The following is a 15,927-nucleotide window of genomic DNA, read 5'->3' on the forward strand; positions in this document are numbered from 1 at the left end:
GTAACTTGGCTTCAACGCTCGTTTTGGGGCGACTTTGAGTTTTAACAACTTCACCGTTTTTCCCAAAGTTCGGAATCCACCAATGACAAAGGTGTTCGGATGGACCAATCACAGCTCGGCGTCAACCCACCTACCGTGTCGACACGCCCCTTCGTGTCGACACGCCCACGCCCCGGCGCCATGTTTGTCTGCAGCTGCGCCGGACATGCCCGTAGGTACCAGAAACAACATGGCGGAGAGTGAGCTCAACGTTGACAGCATCATCTCTCGGCTGCTGGAAGGTAGTGTGGCGCTGTGGGTTGATGTATTTTCTTCCCTTTGCTTGACTCCAATAAAGTTGGCGTTCATTTTTAGATTTTGCGGATAAAAGGTATTGGTTCCCTCGTATCGTTGCGTGAATGAGTAATTGTGTCCCCGCTGTTACGTGCGTTTGCCTGCCGCTCATCGGCTACACAGGCTAATGAGGGCTAGCCAGCTAGCTCTCCTCCGCTGCTCATCAAGTTAATTTTTGAGACAAGGAGTTAAAAAACATTCCGATTCGCTCTGAGCTCATTTATCTATTCTCCCGCAGAGAGGGCTCTGCGTTGCTGGGTGACATGGCCAGGCCTTGTTGTTAGCAGGTAATTTAGCTAGTTAGCAGCTGCCAACTGGGACACGCCCCCTTGTCAGACAGCAGGCCCCCCAGCGTTGCTGAGGTCCAGAGCCCATCCAGCCATAGAAGGTCCTGGCTCAAAGTGAGGCACATGGGGGCTGCCAGAATACACCCGCTTTTATAATGGTTTAAAAAAAAAAAAAGTGCATTGATGCAAATGGTCTGCCTGGTGCAATATCCATTTAAGCAGAAGTTTGCTCAGTGCACCGAATAAAGATACACAAAAAAGGCTAAGACAGGGGATTAGTACGGATGCAAGTGTTGACTGGGTGTGCATTTAAATAGGAATATGACAGATCTGACAATTTGCCATTACTTTGCAAAGCAGAAAATACTGGTTAACTAGTAAAGTTAGCTAAAGTTTTATTTAAGCTTATGTTTGATCATTAGAATTGCTTGGAAAGCATAACCTCTGAACAATTTATTTAAAGCAACACAGAAACGTTATTGAAGAACGCTTTTGAAGATTATTGCTACTAGTGGTAAACTAAGGCATAATGTCCAGCCAGACAGTCAAAAGAACCTCTGACAAGGGTGATCAGGACGCCGACCCCAAGCCTTGACCCAAGACTGCCAAGACCCTGCCAATATAATGTCCTGTTGAGGCACTCATTACACTGCATTATTTTGGTCTTGCAGTGCGAGGATGTCGTCCAGGGAAGATCGTCCAGATGACCGAGGCGGAGGTGCGTGGACTCTGCATAAAGTCCAGGGAGATCTTCCTCAGCCAGCCCATCCTGCTTGAACTGGAGGCTCCACTCAAAATCTGCGGTAAAATTTAATTGTGTTTGTAGTATTTTATTAATATTATAATGGAGAAAGATGAGATGATGTGTTTAGATTTTGGAAGATGGTGTCATAAACAAGATGATCATAGCCCTGTTGAAGTCTAACTTGTAATCGTAAATAAAATAATTCAAAATAGGTCTATGATCTAAATATATATCCAATTGTAAACCACTTTTCTTTTTTACATTAAAACAATAAGAGATAAAAATGAATATGTAGACAATTTGTGTATTTGGGACAGTACCCAGACTTTACCCAGCCAGTGCGCCAGCCAGTTATTTACCTTGGTGCGGATCTTCATGCACAGAGCGTAGCTGCTGTGTACTCCTTTATGCTTTCTTATTATTCCTTTCGAATCTCGTTTATATTTCCGATACGTCCAAATACATGGAGTATCAACACAAAAATAAGTGGCCAATTACTGATAAGTCTGTAGACTCCTCCACCATCTTGAGTGTGCTGTAAAACTCTGCAGTGTCATTGCGTCACGTCCTGCCTCCTGCACGCTTTACCCAGACTCTGCCCCTTGTCTAAACTAAACAGATTATTTCCAGTTAGTGTAAACGCATCTGACACAGAAAATCTCCGTTTTTTTGCTACCTGTGTGAAAGGGTATATTTGGACGGTGTCCGGATAATCAGATCCAGACATTATCAGGAGTGCATGTGTGAAAGCAGCTTTAGTCTGAAGGTTATTTAAGGTTCCTATAATCCTCACTTTTTCAATGAACCATGTCTGTGTGAAGCTATAACACCACCATCTCTTTAAGGACAATTATCCCAGAGTCAAAAGGCCTAACACCAGAATAATATTTTTATAATTTCAGTGCCTTAGTTAACCATAGTAAGAAATGAACGACGAACCCTCAATTGTCCATTTTTTGTAGGCGACATCCACGGCCAGTACACAGACCTGCTGAGGCTGTTCGAGTATGGTGGCTTCCCGCCAGAGGCCAACTACCTGTTCCTGGGCGACTACGTGGACCGAGGGAAGCAGTCACTGGAGACCATCTGCCTGCTGCTGGCCTACAAGATCAAATACCCCGAGAACTTCTTCCTGTTAAGGGGCAACCATGAGTGTGCCTCCATCAACCGCATCTACGGCTTCTATGACGAGTGTAAGAGTGATTCCAAGTTTGCATTATTTAATATTCAATTTACAAGTGTGGAATAGGTTTTGACAGAAGTATATGAGGGAAAGTGTTGCGAGAAACTAGACAAACACTGAGAAAATCAGAAAATGTGTGTTCTACAAGCACTAGGGCTTAAGAATGATGGTTCGATATTCTAAAAAAAAAAAAAAAAGGATTTCAAATCTGAAAATTAACTTTTGAAAAAAATGCAGTGTTTCAGCAGAAATTTGTATTTTTTTTTTTAATACAAATGTTGCAAGCATACATCCACAATTCCATATCCATCCTCTTTGTGCGTGCAAGTGAATTAGCTTTTTCTGTACGCCACTCAGAGTTGGAGTACCCAGTGGATGTACGTCAACACCACGGCAAAAGCAAGGCACGAATGACCGCTTTCCTGGCAAGGATTACCAGCTTCCCGCTAAACGGCGACACCAGATAAATTGACCCATTTTATCTGCAAAGATATGCAACCAGTTAACATTTCGCAGGGGACTGGTTTTAAAGATTTCCCAACCATCACTGACAGAGTTGGAATGTCCTCTAGTACAGAGGTTCCCAACCACTGGACCATGGACTGGCCGAGCCATGGTGCATTTGCCACATGAGAAAGCGGGTGGGAATTTTTGCAGACGCGATCTGCTCCGCAGCAGCAAAAAAAAATAATCAATTGAATACATCTAGAATGAAACTCACTGTTCCTATGTGCTTTGTTTGCAGAAAAGATTGCTCTGATTGGAACGGTGCGCAATGCCCCCCCCCCCCCCCCCCCCCCCGGGCGCGCACGCACGCACGCACGCACGCACGCACGCACGCACGCACGCACGCACGCACGCACACACACACACACACACACACACACACTTTAGAATTGTAATATATATTCAGTATACTTGCAATGTATATGTATTTTCAGAAGGAATATTCAAACATAATTTTTGGCAAATGTTGACAGCCCTAACAAGCACGGTATCTAGGACATCCTAATCGCTTCTCTTGTTTTTTTACAGGCAAGCGCAGGTTCAACATAAAGCTGTGGAAGACCTTCACAGACTGCTTCAACTGCCTGCCAATCGCTGCTATCATAGACGAAAAGATCTTTTGTTGCCATGGAGGTTTGTGAAGTGTGTTTTGCTGGCACCCTGCTGAACTGCTGTGGCGCGTAATAGGCTGGAGCAAATGTAATTCCATTTCGCGGAGCAGTGTGATTTGTCATGGTAGACTTAAGATGCTTTCACAAACTTTTCCGGAGTTACCCTTTCACACGTGTAGCAAAAAAACTAAGATTGTCCGTGTCACGTTTACACTACCTGGAAATAATCTGGTTTAGACGAGGGGTTGAGCCTGCGTAGAGCGTGCAAACCGTGGTGCAATGACGCTACAGAGTTTTACAGCACACCCAAGATGATGGACAGGTCTACAGACTTATCAGTAGTTGGCCTATTTTTGCGTCGATACTCCATGTATTTGGACGTATCCGCAATATAAACAAGAGAGTAGAAATGAATAATAAAGAAAGCAGAAAGGAGTACGCAGTAGCTACACTCCGTGTATGGCGATCCGCACGAAGGTAAATAACTGGCGCATGATAGATATGCCATCAACACGTGATGCGCCCATTCACTCACTGTGAATGATCCGGACAATTACCTGCTCTGTTCACACATGCTGCTCAATCGGACATTACACAGACTTTGTGCTAGGGTTCTGGCTGGGTGAAGTCCGGGTAATGCCGGGTAATGCCCGGCTCAAATGATCCGGACATTTGCTTTCACACATACAGCTGATAAATAAATAGACCTCTAGCGTAAAAACAGAGAAATTTTGAAAATTAAAAGTAATAAAAAGGGAAACAGCCATCCCAGGGGGTTATCCCAGTGACCCATGTGACCAGCGGCACAGTGCACTTACGTCATGCTGGCCCACGCTGCGTCAATGCGTCCGGTGGACTTCTATCGTGATAACGTAATACTGTGATTCACGCGTGTGTTTTGAAGCTTAGTTGGGCATAGCACTATTTGCTTTAAAAGTGTCATTGGATAGGTTTAGTGATTTAAGTGCAACTTTGTAGTAACCTTAGTACCTCAGTAACTGAAGTAACATAAGTTCTCCTCTTCTCCGCAGGCCTCTCACCTGATTTGCAGTCCATGGAGCAAATCCGACGCATCATGCGACCCACTGATGTCCCTGATACAGGTACGTTTGTTGTACGGCTGCAACAGATCACAAAGGTCACGGTTCGGATCGTGTCACGGTTTTGAGTCACAGATCGGATCAGTCAAAGGGGGGGCCCAACTAATTAGTTGGTTAGTTAGTTAGTTAGTTAGGTAGTTAATTAACTAACTAATTCATAATTAATAAAATATATAAATATTCAATACTCAATTGTTATATTAAAGTGCATATGAGGCACACGTGATACCTTCTTCCTTTAAACATGATTTAAATTTAATTCCATTAACAGAAACCAGTATCATGTTCAATTTCTCACATTTATAACAAACTAAATTTCAGAAAGTTGGTTCAGAATTAAGTGAAGTACAGTCATTGTTGTAGAGAAGTCTGTATCTCTCAATACACAATTCGATTTTATATATTTATATATATATATATTATTTTTTTGCGGTGGAATAAATGTAAACAAAATATTTCATACAATTTCATAAATATAATAAATTCCTGGGAGCCGTAAGAGTCGGCAGAGATTCATCAGACTTTTTCCCTAATTCATATCACAGCAGAGAAATTCATCATATCACAGCATTATGTTTTGTTTAACATTATCATCTTATCTTTGATATCACAATCCAAATCATATCCGTTACGTTAACTACTCTTATGGAGCGGTAACCGGTTTAGACCGGCACTTCTTACAAGCTGCCGGTCTCGTTTCTGCCCTCTCTAGTGGACAAATCAAGTGGAAATATTTTAAAATATCATATTTAATTGAATCTGAGCTCACTTTTTCTCCAAATTATTATAATGCGCTGCGCTCCTGCTGAACTCTTGCTCCTCCTTCTTTTCAATGCAACTCTGCATCAAGATTTATAGAATTACTACTTTAAAAAGTTACCGCAGCAGTTCCACTGTACTTCACTATGATGGTTACATTTTGCAATTGATCTGCAGTTCACATGCGAGCCGAGCCGCGGGGGGTTCTGTTACACCACTAGTTTGTTGGGATGAGGTCCCAACCATTTCCAATCTCCATAATGTAGTTTTTACGCTGGGCCTTCAGTGCAACACTGCAGTTTTCTCACATATCGCTGCATATATTAAGGACCGTCTGTTATACTGATGAAGATTCTCAAAGAAATGTTCGACTTATTCCTGGGTGTTTTTCTTTGCCCTCGAAGGCTTACTGTGTGACCTGCTGTGGTCGGACCCGGATAAGGACGTGCAGGGCTGGGGGGAGAACGACCGGGGCGTCTCCTTCACCTTCGGTGCCGACGTAGTCAGCAAGTTCCTGAACCGACACGATCTGGACCTTATCTGCCGAGCCCACCAGGTAACACATCCACGCTGTTTGAGCTTTTATTTCAACAAAGGAAAAGGACAGGATAAGGATAAGGACAAAGGATCTAAACCCGGGGAAATGAAGCAACAATCAGATCTATAGTTGCTGTCCCTTTCTAATTAACACAGGCTATCCAAACCTGGGGTTGGGGGGGCAGGCTTGAAATCAAAGCTTATCTTTATCAGATTGTCACTTACAGCCTTTCCGCATAAAATCACAATTTCTTCCTTTTGTGACATAAATGAGAATGTTTCAAATCTAAAATTGTATTTGGGTCGTGACTCATGACTGAGGACAAACGTGGATCCTGAGGCCAACCTGTTGAGAACCTCCGCTCTGTACCTCGCTATCGTGGCAGGTTGTTGAAGACGGCTACGAGTTCTTTGCCAAACGACAGCTGGTCACACTCTTCTCCGCCCCGAACTACTGTGGGGAGTTCGACAACGCGGGCGGCATGATGAGTGTGGACGAGTCGCTCATGTGCTCCTTCCAGGTAAGGCGTCTCACCCAGTCCCCAAAGGCTGACTTTAGCCTTAGTTGTCATTGTTGTCATTGTTTGTCCCCACCGTCACCGCCGTCTTTTTTTTAGATCCTGAAGCCGTCTGAAAAAAAAGCCAAGTACCAGTACGGCGGGATGAATTCGGGACGCCCGGTCACTCCGCCGCGCACCGCCCAAGCCCCTAAGAAAAGATGAGCAGCTGGCTCACCCTCCTGTCCTCCTCCACCTAGCCCCAGTCCCGGCTGTTCTGAGCTCTCCAACCCCCCCCCCCCATCCTCTCTGCCAGTTTTGTTCAGGTGTAACCGAATTTTAACAGAGTGAGGTATTTTATTTTTTTTGTTTGCTTGTTTGTCAGTGTTTTTATTTACATGTGACAGTGATTTGCGTTTTGTTTGTTTTCCAATGCCAACGAATGCGTCGATCGGTTATTTCCGTTAGTCCGTCGAGCAATTGGAAACGAAACCTCTCGCAGAACGGGCAACATGTTCGGAACGGATGCTTCTCCACCATCGCATAAACTATTAACTTGTGGTGGCTTTGTGGATAAGTCGTATGGCGCTGAGCGTGCACTTGTATGATCGAGTAGGGGGTCTTTGTCCTGGCAAATGTATTAAAAAACAAAAGCAAAACTGGGATTCTTCCGGACCGATGGGTCATTCCCCAGCTTAACTTTATTCTAACATTCATGTGATGTACACACTCACTAACGTTCTTTCACATTGGGAGTCCATCCAGTAACTTTGACTGGCTCAGTATTGCTAGATTTGCATTGTCACCTTTCCTTCGACTCCAGAATGTTTTTTTGGTTTGTTTTTTTTCCTCCTTCTTCCCATGGAGAAGTATTATTGTAATACCAAGAATATGAAAATAAAAAGTGCAATAGGTATTGCTGCTTTTTGCACTGTCCCACGAAGGGACCTGTTTATATGAAGGTTCTGCATTAAAACCACCACTAGCCTGGTTCATTCTCCAGCCTTTTCTTGGCCCATTTGTTACTGTAAATTGATCTTTTCTCTGATTTTAGAAATGTGCAAGTGCCCCCCCCCCTTGCAACCTGATTCCTATAAGGGTAAAACAAAGTCTGTAAGTCCTTAGTTTAACTTAAAGTGTGAGAAAATGGCAGTTATTAGATCCAGTGGGAAGGAAACAATGTCCCTGAACCTGGAACTTACAGTACTGTGCAAACATTTTCGGCACTTGTGGAGGGGAAAAAAAAATCCATGAGTAGTTTTTATTCATCAATTAACAACGTACAAAATGTGGTTAACAGAAAAAAACCTTAATCAAATCAATATTTGGTGTGACTACCCCTTGCCTTTAAAGCACCGGTTCTCCTAGGTACACATGTTTTAAGATGACGATTTTTAAGGTACTCTGCAGGTAGGTTGGAGAACTTGCCAGTTTTTCTGTCTTTTTCATCTCACTTGATGTAATCCCAGACTGACTCCATGATTTTGAGATCAGGGCGCCGTTATTTTGGCAGATATCTGTAACAGGACTCCTTGTTCTCCTTTTTGCTGAGATAGTTCTTTATGATTCTGACTGTGTTTGGGGTCGTCGCGCTACAGACTAATGCAGAAGAATAACCATCTAAGACAAATGTTTGCACAGTACTGTATACCGTCAAAGTATAGAAGCGACAGAGGGCACTTGTCACTATTCAGTGAAACCGTTAAAACACTCATTTGTTACATTAAATGGGGATGATGTAACACTTATTCAGACAAAGTACACAATCTATAGTTTAACAGTATTATGTTGGCCTCTCAGTCGCTGGTCATTCAAGGAATCAGCCGTAAGCAAAGTCAGAGGTGGCAAGTCATCGTTTGCATTGTGCTTTCACATCCAACTACAGTGTATTACTCCCATCTAGTGGTGATTAAGTTTTCATCCAAACTCTAAGGAAAACATTGAACCTAAAATATGATTTGAATCTCGCCTTTTTTGCCTTGTAAATCTATTGGTCTTCAAGTTGGAAGCAATTGTGTGAACAGTTTTAAGATTTGTACAGGTCTGTTTCAAACTGAGTGAAATAAATGGAAATGCTGTTGAACCGGTTTTATTTCATTTTTTTTCCAGATTAGTTAAAAAAAAAATCAAAACATCCCATCGTAATTCCCACTGTCACAGCTTGGAATCACAAAGTTGTTTTATGATTGGAATCACAAAGTTGTTTTACAATAAGTCACACATTTAAATGGCGTTTGTGTGGTACATGGCACTGTCCCCGTGCCATACATCACCTTATGAGTAACCATTGTGTCAAACAGAAAATCAAAATATAATATGCATATAATATACATTGCATAAAACATAGTCCATTCAATTTACAGGAGGTTTAGACATTTTTCATGGTTAAATTGTAATCTGGCATCATTGAAGTGTTTCTCACGTATCATGTCTGAGATGAAAACTACTATTGATTGGGAAGAAAAAAAACTGGCATGATTTCATTGATCAGGCCATTTCTGAACGAGCAGAAGAATCTCCCAGTACATCCTCAGACACTTCTTCCATCTAAGGATTTTATACCGTTACAAACCAGGTTGGTGTTGTGTAGTATGTGGCTTCAGCCTGTCTTCAGGGCCTGCAGCACAGACTGCGGTACTCTGCTGACGTAGTAGTGGTGGTTCCGTAGCGTGGCCAGCACCCCGGCAGAGTTCATGTGCTGGACGTTGGCATCGTAGCAATAAGCGTTGCCATGCATGTCTGTCAGTTTTCCTACAGAGAAAACAAAACAAGTGAAAGTAGAAGGAAACAGTGAAGCCCTATAATGTGGATATCACTAGTTAACCATGAGGGATGGGAAAGAAGGTGTGGTTATAACTTGCCTGTTATCTACATGCACGGTGTTTCCCAGCCTTTATTCTTCTATAGCACACCGCTATCCTTTTAACCTTTAACGTTACCTACATAACTGCATATTATGGCCTATTAGAAGCAATGCAAAACTCGCAAACTATTTGTTTGTAGTAAACAAATCTTTGAAATTAATCGAGTCACTCGTCAGGAGTGAATATTTAACCCAAAAACATTACTGAGGACTAAATTGAAGTCCAAGGTATTTGGCATAATTTATATTGAATGTGATTTACACTTTGCATTCCACCAAAATAAGTCATTTTGACAATTGTTCCATTTCTTGTGAGAATTCCATAATTCCATTCACAACTCAGTCTTCTGACTCTTGTTCATTGCTCAGGAACACCAAATAAATCAAATGAACGGGTCGAACAATAGCTAATTTATAAATATAATTTTTGGTATTTTTAAATTTTCACGTCATGTACAGAACCAGATTTAAAGCACACTTTGAACAGAATTTTGAGCAACCCAAACCACAAGGAAGAATTTTTATTTTTATTTTTTATTTTTTATTACCTCCGACTGCATGCAGGATGGCTTCTGTAGCGCAAGTGTCCCACTTCTTACATCCTGGACTTGCAAAGACGTATGCGGAAGCCTTGCCTTCAATAAGCTGGATAATCTACAGAGTGAATAAATTACACTGAATAAAGCAAACTTCCCCCCCCCCCCCACTTGAATAGGCAAACAGTAAGTATTTCCAACGGCCATTTTATTTGTTTAAGATTCATTATCATAGAACCATATCAGCTTACTAGACAGGTCCATCCACACGATATCCCTTCCCTGCCCCCTTTTCAAAAACAATATTTTGCTTTGGAATGTAGCATATAGTTTAAAACATTTAAATAAGACAAATTAAATTGTGCGGAACACTAAGTTCAATTTCTCTGACTTAAGCGGATAGAACTTTCAAATGCACAGACATCCGCTTTTAGATCAGTGTTGTCTATTTTGAAAACAGACCTGTATTTTACATACTACTAGTGCATGCTAGTTAAAAAAAAAAAAGTGCTGCACGTTAAATGACTTAAGACATTTTATTGACAGTTGAACAAAATGTCAATGATTCAGTGCTGTTTTCCACACTGGAAGAAGAAACCGCCTGTTAAGTCATACACCGGGGAAAGACACTCTTTGTGACTCATTTGCAAAGCCCTGTAGCCCGGCCTGCCGCTGGCTCGCTGTTTATTTATTATTTATTACACATGTCTCGTGTCCAAATTACACCAAATTAGACACGAGACTGCCAGGTCCTTGGTTCCCCAGCAATACACCCTCTAAGTGTGAATGAAGTAGATCGGATGAACGGTTGTCGAATAATCAGACATACAGGCAGAGATTCCTTTCTTTATAGGTAGATAATTTGCTTACTCAAAAGCAATGCTAAATTCCAAACCACCACAACTACAATTGACCCATCAAGAATATAGAATAAAACAAAGACCGAAAAAAGGCAGGTCAGGTAAATTTCATAATTGTAATAATCTGATTTATTGTTGGACAAAAATACAGGTTTTCACTCAGTTGAGGATTTAAACCCGCTTTTCAGTCTTATTTGCATGGAGATGTGTTTCTATCTTCTTTACTATGTCATATTTAATGACGCTGAGAAATCAACATTTATTTTCAGTTATCGCCGACTTTCAACCTGACTCACCTTATTTCCAGCACCGCCCACTCGTATCACCTCGTGAGGCTCCATGGCGTCCACACAGTCAGTCACCACCTTGTTGCTATGGGAACGCGTGGTGGTGACAATGCGTCTGTCGCCAGGGACATCCTGCAGCTCGACCCCAAATGCTCCCAGTCCCAGCATTCCCCACATGCTCCTCCCCAAGTCGGCGCTGGAGCCCAACTGCGGAGACAGAGGAGAGCAGTTGTTGCGAGAAGCGACGGCCTTCACTTCAGGGCGGGCGCATCTTCCCACCGTGATGGTTACCTGGTAGTTGTAGAACGGCTGGTTGATGACGCCGGCGATGGCCTTGCCTCCGTGTGCGATACCGATGAGCACGGTCACGTTGTCCAGGAGCCCTGGAGAGACGACGACAGCAGACTTTAAAGTTGCTTTCGATGGAAACGGCAGACATTGTCATTCACCCCCCCCCCCCAGCACAACCACGTTCTACGTGTTGGCCCACTGCCAGATTTCTAAGGCTCGTTATTCATGTCTCTTTCTCTTGCAAACGGTCCCGTAGCCTTCGATCTGTCACCGTACAGCGAGCCGCGCTGAGGAGCTGAGAGCCGTCCGACTCGGCGCGCCACCGCTGTGAGCCGGCTGGAAAACCGAGACGCTTGGCCGCTGCTCGGTGTGGACGGATAGAGAGGGGGAGTATGGGGAAATCAGAGCAGAGACAGAGAAAAGGGGGAGGGGGGGGGGGGACAAAGTGATAGAAGTGAAGGATCAGCCCCAGAAACGTAAGGGAACGGAACCCATTGATGCCAAAAGAAGGCAGAGGAAGAACGTAGACTTGGATAAGGCTCATTTTGGTGAATGAAGTTCGTTGCAGCGACCTGCGGTGAGCTAATTGTGTGTCCTGAACCCACCTCCCCACCCCCAAAGTCAGGCGATCTGCTGGGGTCATCACGGGGCTGCAACAGCTCACCTTCAGTGTATTCCTTCGTACCGTCGAGGGGATCGACCCACACAACCAGCTGAGAGAGAGGGAGACGATAAGTCAGAGGCGGCGGGCGCAAACTGTCTCTGAGAACCGAGGTCTAAACGGCGCCATTCTGCGAAGGCTGTGAAGTTGTGTAGCTAATGTGACAAACCACCCCATTCCTAAAAGAGTGGTTGTTTTTAAGGAAACGAAGTTCTCTTAAGCCGCCTTAGGTAACCATGCATGTTGCAGACGGATCAGTCTCCACAGCCGCGAATTTGCGACGGTGGAGCGCGGGGCCCTAGGTCTCCAACGTCCCTTTACCTCTTCCTCCTTCAGGTCCTTGTATTCGGCCGGACAGCCCATCTGGAGGACCGCCTCCGCCTGACCGCTCTCTATCAGGTCCTCTCTTACTTCCTCCGCGGTGAGCTCCTGCACAAAGAGCAACATTCACAATTTACCGCTGGGGGTTCAGTGGCGTCACAGTCCCCGGCTTAAAATTCAAGTGTGCAAGACGTCGTATACAGCAGAATGGGACGACCAAAATGTGCGTTTGTTTGGACGTCCAGGTAGTTCGTTCAGATGAAGGAAAAAAAACAAACACTGACCTCCTCTCCGATGATGGTAATTTTGGGGAAGCGTTTGGACAGAGAAGCGCAGATGCTCTGCTGGGCCAGTCGGTCGGCCAGTGTCTGGAGGTCATTGGCCCCGGTCTGTTCACAGCACAAAGGTTGAACATAATCCAGACCAATTCAAGTCACCCCATTTTCAACAAGTTATTAAAATCCAAACCAACCTTTTCCACGATGCCCAGCTCTCCGCTGTGGAGCACCCTCCTCACGATGGCCCCGGCCTTTTCGGCCGCAGCGTAGGCCGAGGCCACCAGGCGCATGAGCACGGCAGGGTGTGCGGACATCGCTTCTGGTGGAGAGGAGACGACGACGGGTCAGTTCCATTTCAAACACACGTCATCACCTTTCCACTGGGTTCCTCAGTCAATGTATTTGTACAGACAGACATTATTATAAATCTAAACATTTACCACCAAATATATAAGTCTGGCAGTAATTGATGAAAACGAAATGTAGAAAAGTATTTTATGAAAGGTTCTATATAAACATAATTTATTAATATTATGACAATATCTATTAAAGCAATGCACCATGAGCATTCAGCAAGAAGTCATTTTAATACATTTTAATGACACAATAGCCCCATATTGTTATATTGTGTCGTATTATAATTAATATTAATGGGCTATATCATTTCATTTGGCATGATTTTAATATTAAATTATATACTTTATTCATCCCCGGTGTCACAACAGATCATATCAGAGAAAACTGGAGATCACAGTTAAGCGATAAAAAAAACAAAACTGATCGCCCAATACAGGATATGTCAAACCTTTAAAATAGGAAAACAATACTGTTGGAGCTTTACTTCACTTTAACCAGAAGATAAGAGAGCAACAGTGAAAATCAGATGTGACTCGGAGGAGAGCTGCTTACCGGCTTATGGATGAAATACGGTGGCTGCTGAATGGAAGGTTTTCATTCAGCGATCGTGCCGAAATCCTAAACGTTTGGACGTAAATGTGAACGAGCGATGTCTTCGGTGACAGCTGCTGCTGCTGCTGCTGCTTCCTGGTGTAGTTGTCGTTTCATCCACCCTCTTGGTTGTGTTTCTGCCGGTTGATATACAACAGTTTATGGTGTCTTACCGCCATCTACTGGACTGGAGTCTGGCTAAACATGGGGAACAACTAGATCATGACATCTCGTGGCTTGGCCTCATCCAAACCATGAGAAGCAGCCCCACACCTTTATTCCTCCACCACCAAACATTACAGTTGGCACTACGCATTTGGGCGGGTAGCGTTCTCCTGGCATCCGCCAAACCCGATTCAGACTGCCAGATGGGGAAGCGTGATTCATCGCTCCGGGGGACGCGTTTCCACTGCTCCAGAGTCCAATGGTGGCGTGCTTTACACCACTCCAGCCAACGATCGCCATCACGCACGGTGATCTCAGGCCTGTGTGCAGCTGCTGGGCTGTGGCAACCCAGTTGATGAAGCTCTTAAGTTATGATCCACATGCGGTGAAGATGGTTAATATAGCAGACTGGGCAGACTCTCTAAGATATATAATGTTTCAGTAAGTATGTTTAGTATTTTTGTGACAAATAACCTCTTGAATCTTGAATCTATAGAATGCAAAAAAACACCCCCCCCCCCACAGACCTAGAATCAGCCATAACATAAGATGCATATGGTGGAAAATATACAGGTACATGGTTTTTTTTTAAGACGAGACGTAAGGTAGACTGCGTGACATAAGAAAGCGTAATCTTTATTTTCTTTATATACCAAGGTGGGAGAATTGTGAGTTATATTTTTTTATTATACATGGGAAAAAAATACTATGTCCATGGTTTGGGGTGTCAGAGTCATTGACTTCATCTGTTGGCCAGCGGTCTGTAACCCATTTCTCCCTCCAGTTGTTCGGCCGTCAGGGCGCCCAGGAGTGGCTGACAGTTGGGGTTGAAAACAGAATAAGCGCTCAGTTCCCCGGGTTTGCGGGCGGACGGGCTGCGGAGTCCCTCGTACAGCCAGTAGAAGAGGGAGATGAGGAAGAAGGGCAGGCCGAAATCCAATTCGACAAACAGTCCAAGAAGAACGAGCCACAGCAAAACTTTCAGTAGAGTTAGATTTGTGAAGGCAAGTCGTCTGGAGGTCAGCCATCTCCCCAGAGCACTGTCCAGCAGCCAGTCTGTCCTGTCCTGCACAAAACAAAGAGGAAAACAGCCAGGAGCATCTGTTGCCTTATTATAGGCTCTGGTGTATGTGGCGACTAGATATGACAGGTACTTCCACATTTATTACCTTATGTACATGGAAGAGCAAGTACCTGTACTTTCACTAAAGTAGATGTCGGTGTGGTACTTTCACTAGAGTAATTCTGTGTTAAGGTATTTGTACTTTTACTTAAGTAAAAGCCTAAACGAGCATTTCTGCCACCCCGGCTTTCATTTATGGGCAAAATATTAGAGCACAATGCAGCAAGCCGACAGAATGTTAACCTGTTAATAGTCTCACTCTGCAGTGGTATTAATTCCATTTTGGTCCATAATTAATAGATTAAATAGACTTTTGTTAATCTAAGACAACCCATAATCAATTAATAAAATGATTTAAAAACATACAATACAACAATATGTAGTTAAAATACATTAATTTAGTACAATTACATGAATACAATGCACTTGGTTCAATAACTATATAAGGGAATTTGATAGATCCAAAGTAGGACTGCTAGGTTTGCTCTGTACATGATATCAGTCCAGACACCCGGTCACAGTTAAATGTTCAATGAATGTTCTAACCTACCACGACTTCCGTGTCGTCACTGGTGAGGCAGCTACTCGCTTTATTTGACAGCTGCTGTGAGTGATCGAGTGCTTCTGTCGCAGCTTCCTTCGCGGTGTGTGGTCGGACACCGGTGCCCGCTGCCGGCGGTGTTCTGTCGCGCTGATCAGCTGCTGCTTCCATCCTCCTCGCTGAGCCCTCTGCCTTCCTCCGAGCTCTGAACTCCGCCAGCTTCTGCTCCATAACAACCCCAGTTACGCCGCGTTGCAGTGGGACCCGGAACCAGTGGAACAGCCGCTGAACATAAAGCTCATTAGAAAGTTATTAGTTATAGTTGTTTTATCGCTCGTTATACAATAGACGCGTAATCACCGGTTTAAAAAACCCAAAATCGCAGCCATGACTGTAACCCTTCACAACGTCTCCCTCAGTGCGTTTGTTTACCTTCCACGTGAGGCTACCGGAAACCGGAATGAAGTGTCGTAAAGGCCGTGCCGATGTCGTAA

The 15,927-nt window shown here is 43.8% G+C and overlaps 3 protein-coding genes across 4 annotated transcripts; 1 reads left to right on the top strand and 2 right to left on the bottom strand.

The window, feature by feature from the left end:
- Nucleotides 1-206: 206 nt before the first annotated feature.
- Nucleotides 207-8,642, top strand: LOC307248064 (serine/threonine-protein phosphatase PP1-beta catalytic subunit-like). Its single transcript, XM_080024269.1, has 8 exons — nucleotides 207-281; nucleotides 1,292-1,423; nucleotides 2,328-2,558; nucleotides 3,584-3,688; nucleotides 4,698-4,769; nucleotides 5,930-6,081; nucleotides 6,449-6,583; nucleotides 6,680-8,642. The coding sequence occupies exons 1-8, from the start codon at nucleotides 230-232 to the stop codon at nucleotides 6,782-6,784; spliced, it is 984 nt and encodes a 327-aa protein (XP_079880395.1). The 5' UTR covers nucleotides 207-229; the 3' UTR covers nucleotides 6,785-8,642.
- On the bottom strand, nucleotides 8,633-13,732 carry bpnt1 (bisphosphate nucleotidase 1). Of its 2 annotated transcripts, XM_080024267.1 has the most exons (10): nucleotides 13,566-13,732; nucleotides 12,851-12,975; nucleotides 12,663-12,767; nucleotides 12,379-12,486; nucleotides 12,061-12,109; nucleotides 11,673-11,756; nucleotides 11,397-11,488; nucleotides 11,115-11,312; nucleotides 9,971-10,076; nucleotides 8,633-9,310 (listed from the first exon to the last, which is right to left on the bottom strand). In XM_080024267.1, the coding sequence occupies exons 2-10, from the start codon at nucleotides 12,968-12,970 to the stop codon at nucleotides 9,159-9,161; spliced, it is 1,014 nt and encodes a 337-aa protein (XP_079880393.1). In that variant the 5' UTR covers nucleotides 12,971-12,975; nucleotides 13,566-13,732; the 3' UTR covers nucleotides 8,633-9,158. The 2 variants fall into 2 exon arrangements, with proteins under 2 accessions (XP_079880393.1, XP_079880394.1); XM_080024268.1 differs by lacking the exon at nucleotides 11,673-11,756.
- Nucleotides 13,733-14,409: 677 nt separating this feature from the next.
- saysd1 (SAYSVFN motif domain containing 1) lies at nucleotides 14,410-15,844 on the bottom strand. Its single transcript, XM_080024532.1, has 2 exons — nucleotides 15,443-15,844; nucleotides 14,410-14,835 (listed from the first exon to the last, which is right to left on the bottom strand). Exons 1-2 carry the CDS (start codon nucleotides 15,662-15,664, stop codon nucleotides 14,512-14,514), a joined length of 546 nt encoding a protein of 181 aa, XP_079880658.1. The 5' UTR covers nucleotides 15,665-15,844; the 3' UTR covers nucleotides 14,410-14,511.
- Between the last annotated feature and the right edge of the window lie 83 nt (nucleotides 15,845-15,927).

Source organism: Zeus faber, assembly GCF_960531495.2.
Source record: "Zeus faber genome assembly, chromosome: 2".
Lineage (NCBI taxonomy): Eukaryota > Metazoa > Chordata > Actinopteri > Zeiformes > Zeidae > Zeus > Zeus faber.

Excerpts from the sequence above, each read along its gene's own strand:
- LOC307248064 (XM_080024269.1), top strand. The coding sequence starts at position 230 with ATGGCGGAGAGTGAGCTCAACGTTGACAGCATCATCTCTCGGCTGCTG. Across the intron at positions 4,770-5,929 it reads CACTGATGTCCCTGATACAG|GCTTACTGTGTGACCTGCTG; the intron begins GTACGTTTGTTG and ends TTGCCCTCGAAG. Across the intron at positions 6,082-6,448 it reads TTATCTGCCGAGCCCACCAG|GTTGTTGAAGACGGCTACGA; the intron begins GTAACACATCCA and ends CTATCGTGGCAG.
- bpnt1 (XM_080024267.1), bottom strand. The coding sequence starts at position 12,970 with ATGTCCGCACACCCTGCCGTGCTCATGCGCCTGGTGGCCTCGGCCTAC. Across the intron at positions 12,768-12,850 it reads AGCTGGGCATCGTGGAAAAG|ACCGGGGCCAATGACCTCCA; the intron begins GTTGGTTTGGAT and ends TGCTGTGAACAG. Across the intron at positions 11,489-11,672 it reads GCTCCTCAGCGCGGCTCGCT|GGCTCCTGGACAACGTGACC; the intron begins GTACGGTGACAG and ends TCGTCTCTCCAG.
- saysd1 (XM_080024532.1), bottom strand. The coding sequence starts at position 15,664 with ATGGAGCAGAAGCTGGCGGAGTTCAGAGCTCGGAGGAAGGCAGAGGGC. Across the intron at positions 14,836-15,442 it reads GTGACGACACGGAAGTCGTG|GACAGGACAGACTGGCTGCT; the intron begins GTAGGTTAGAAC and ends TGTTTTGTGCAG.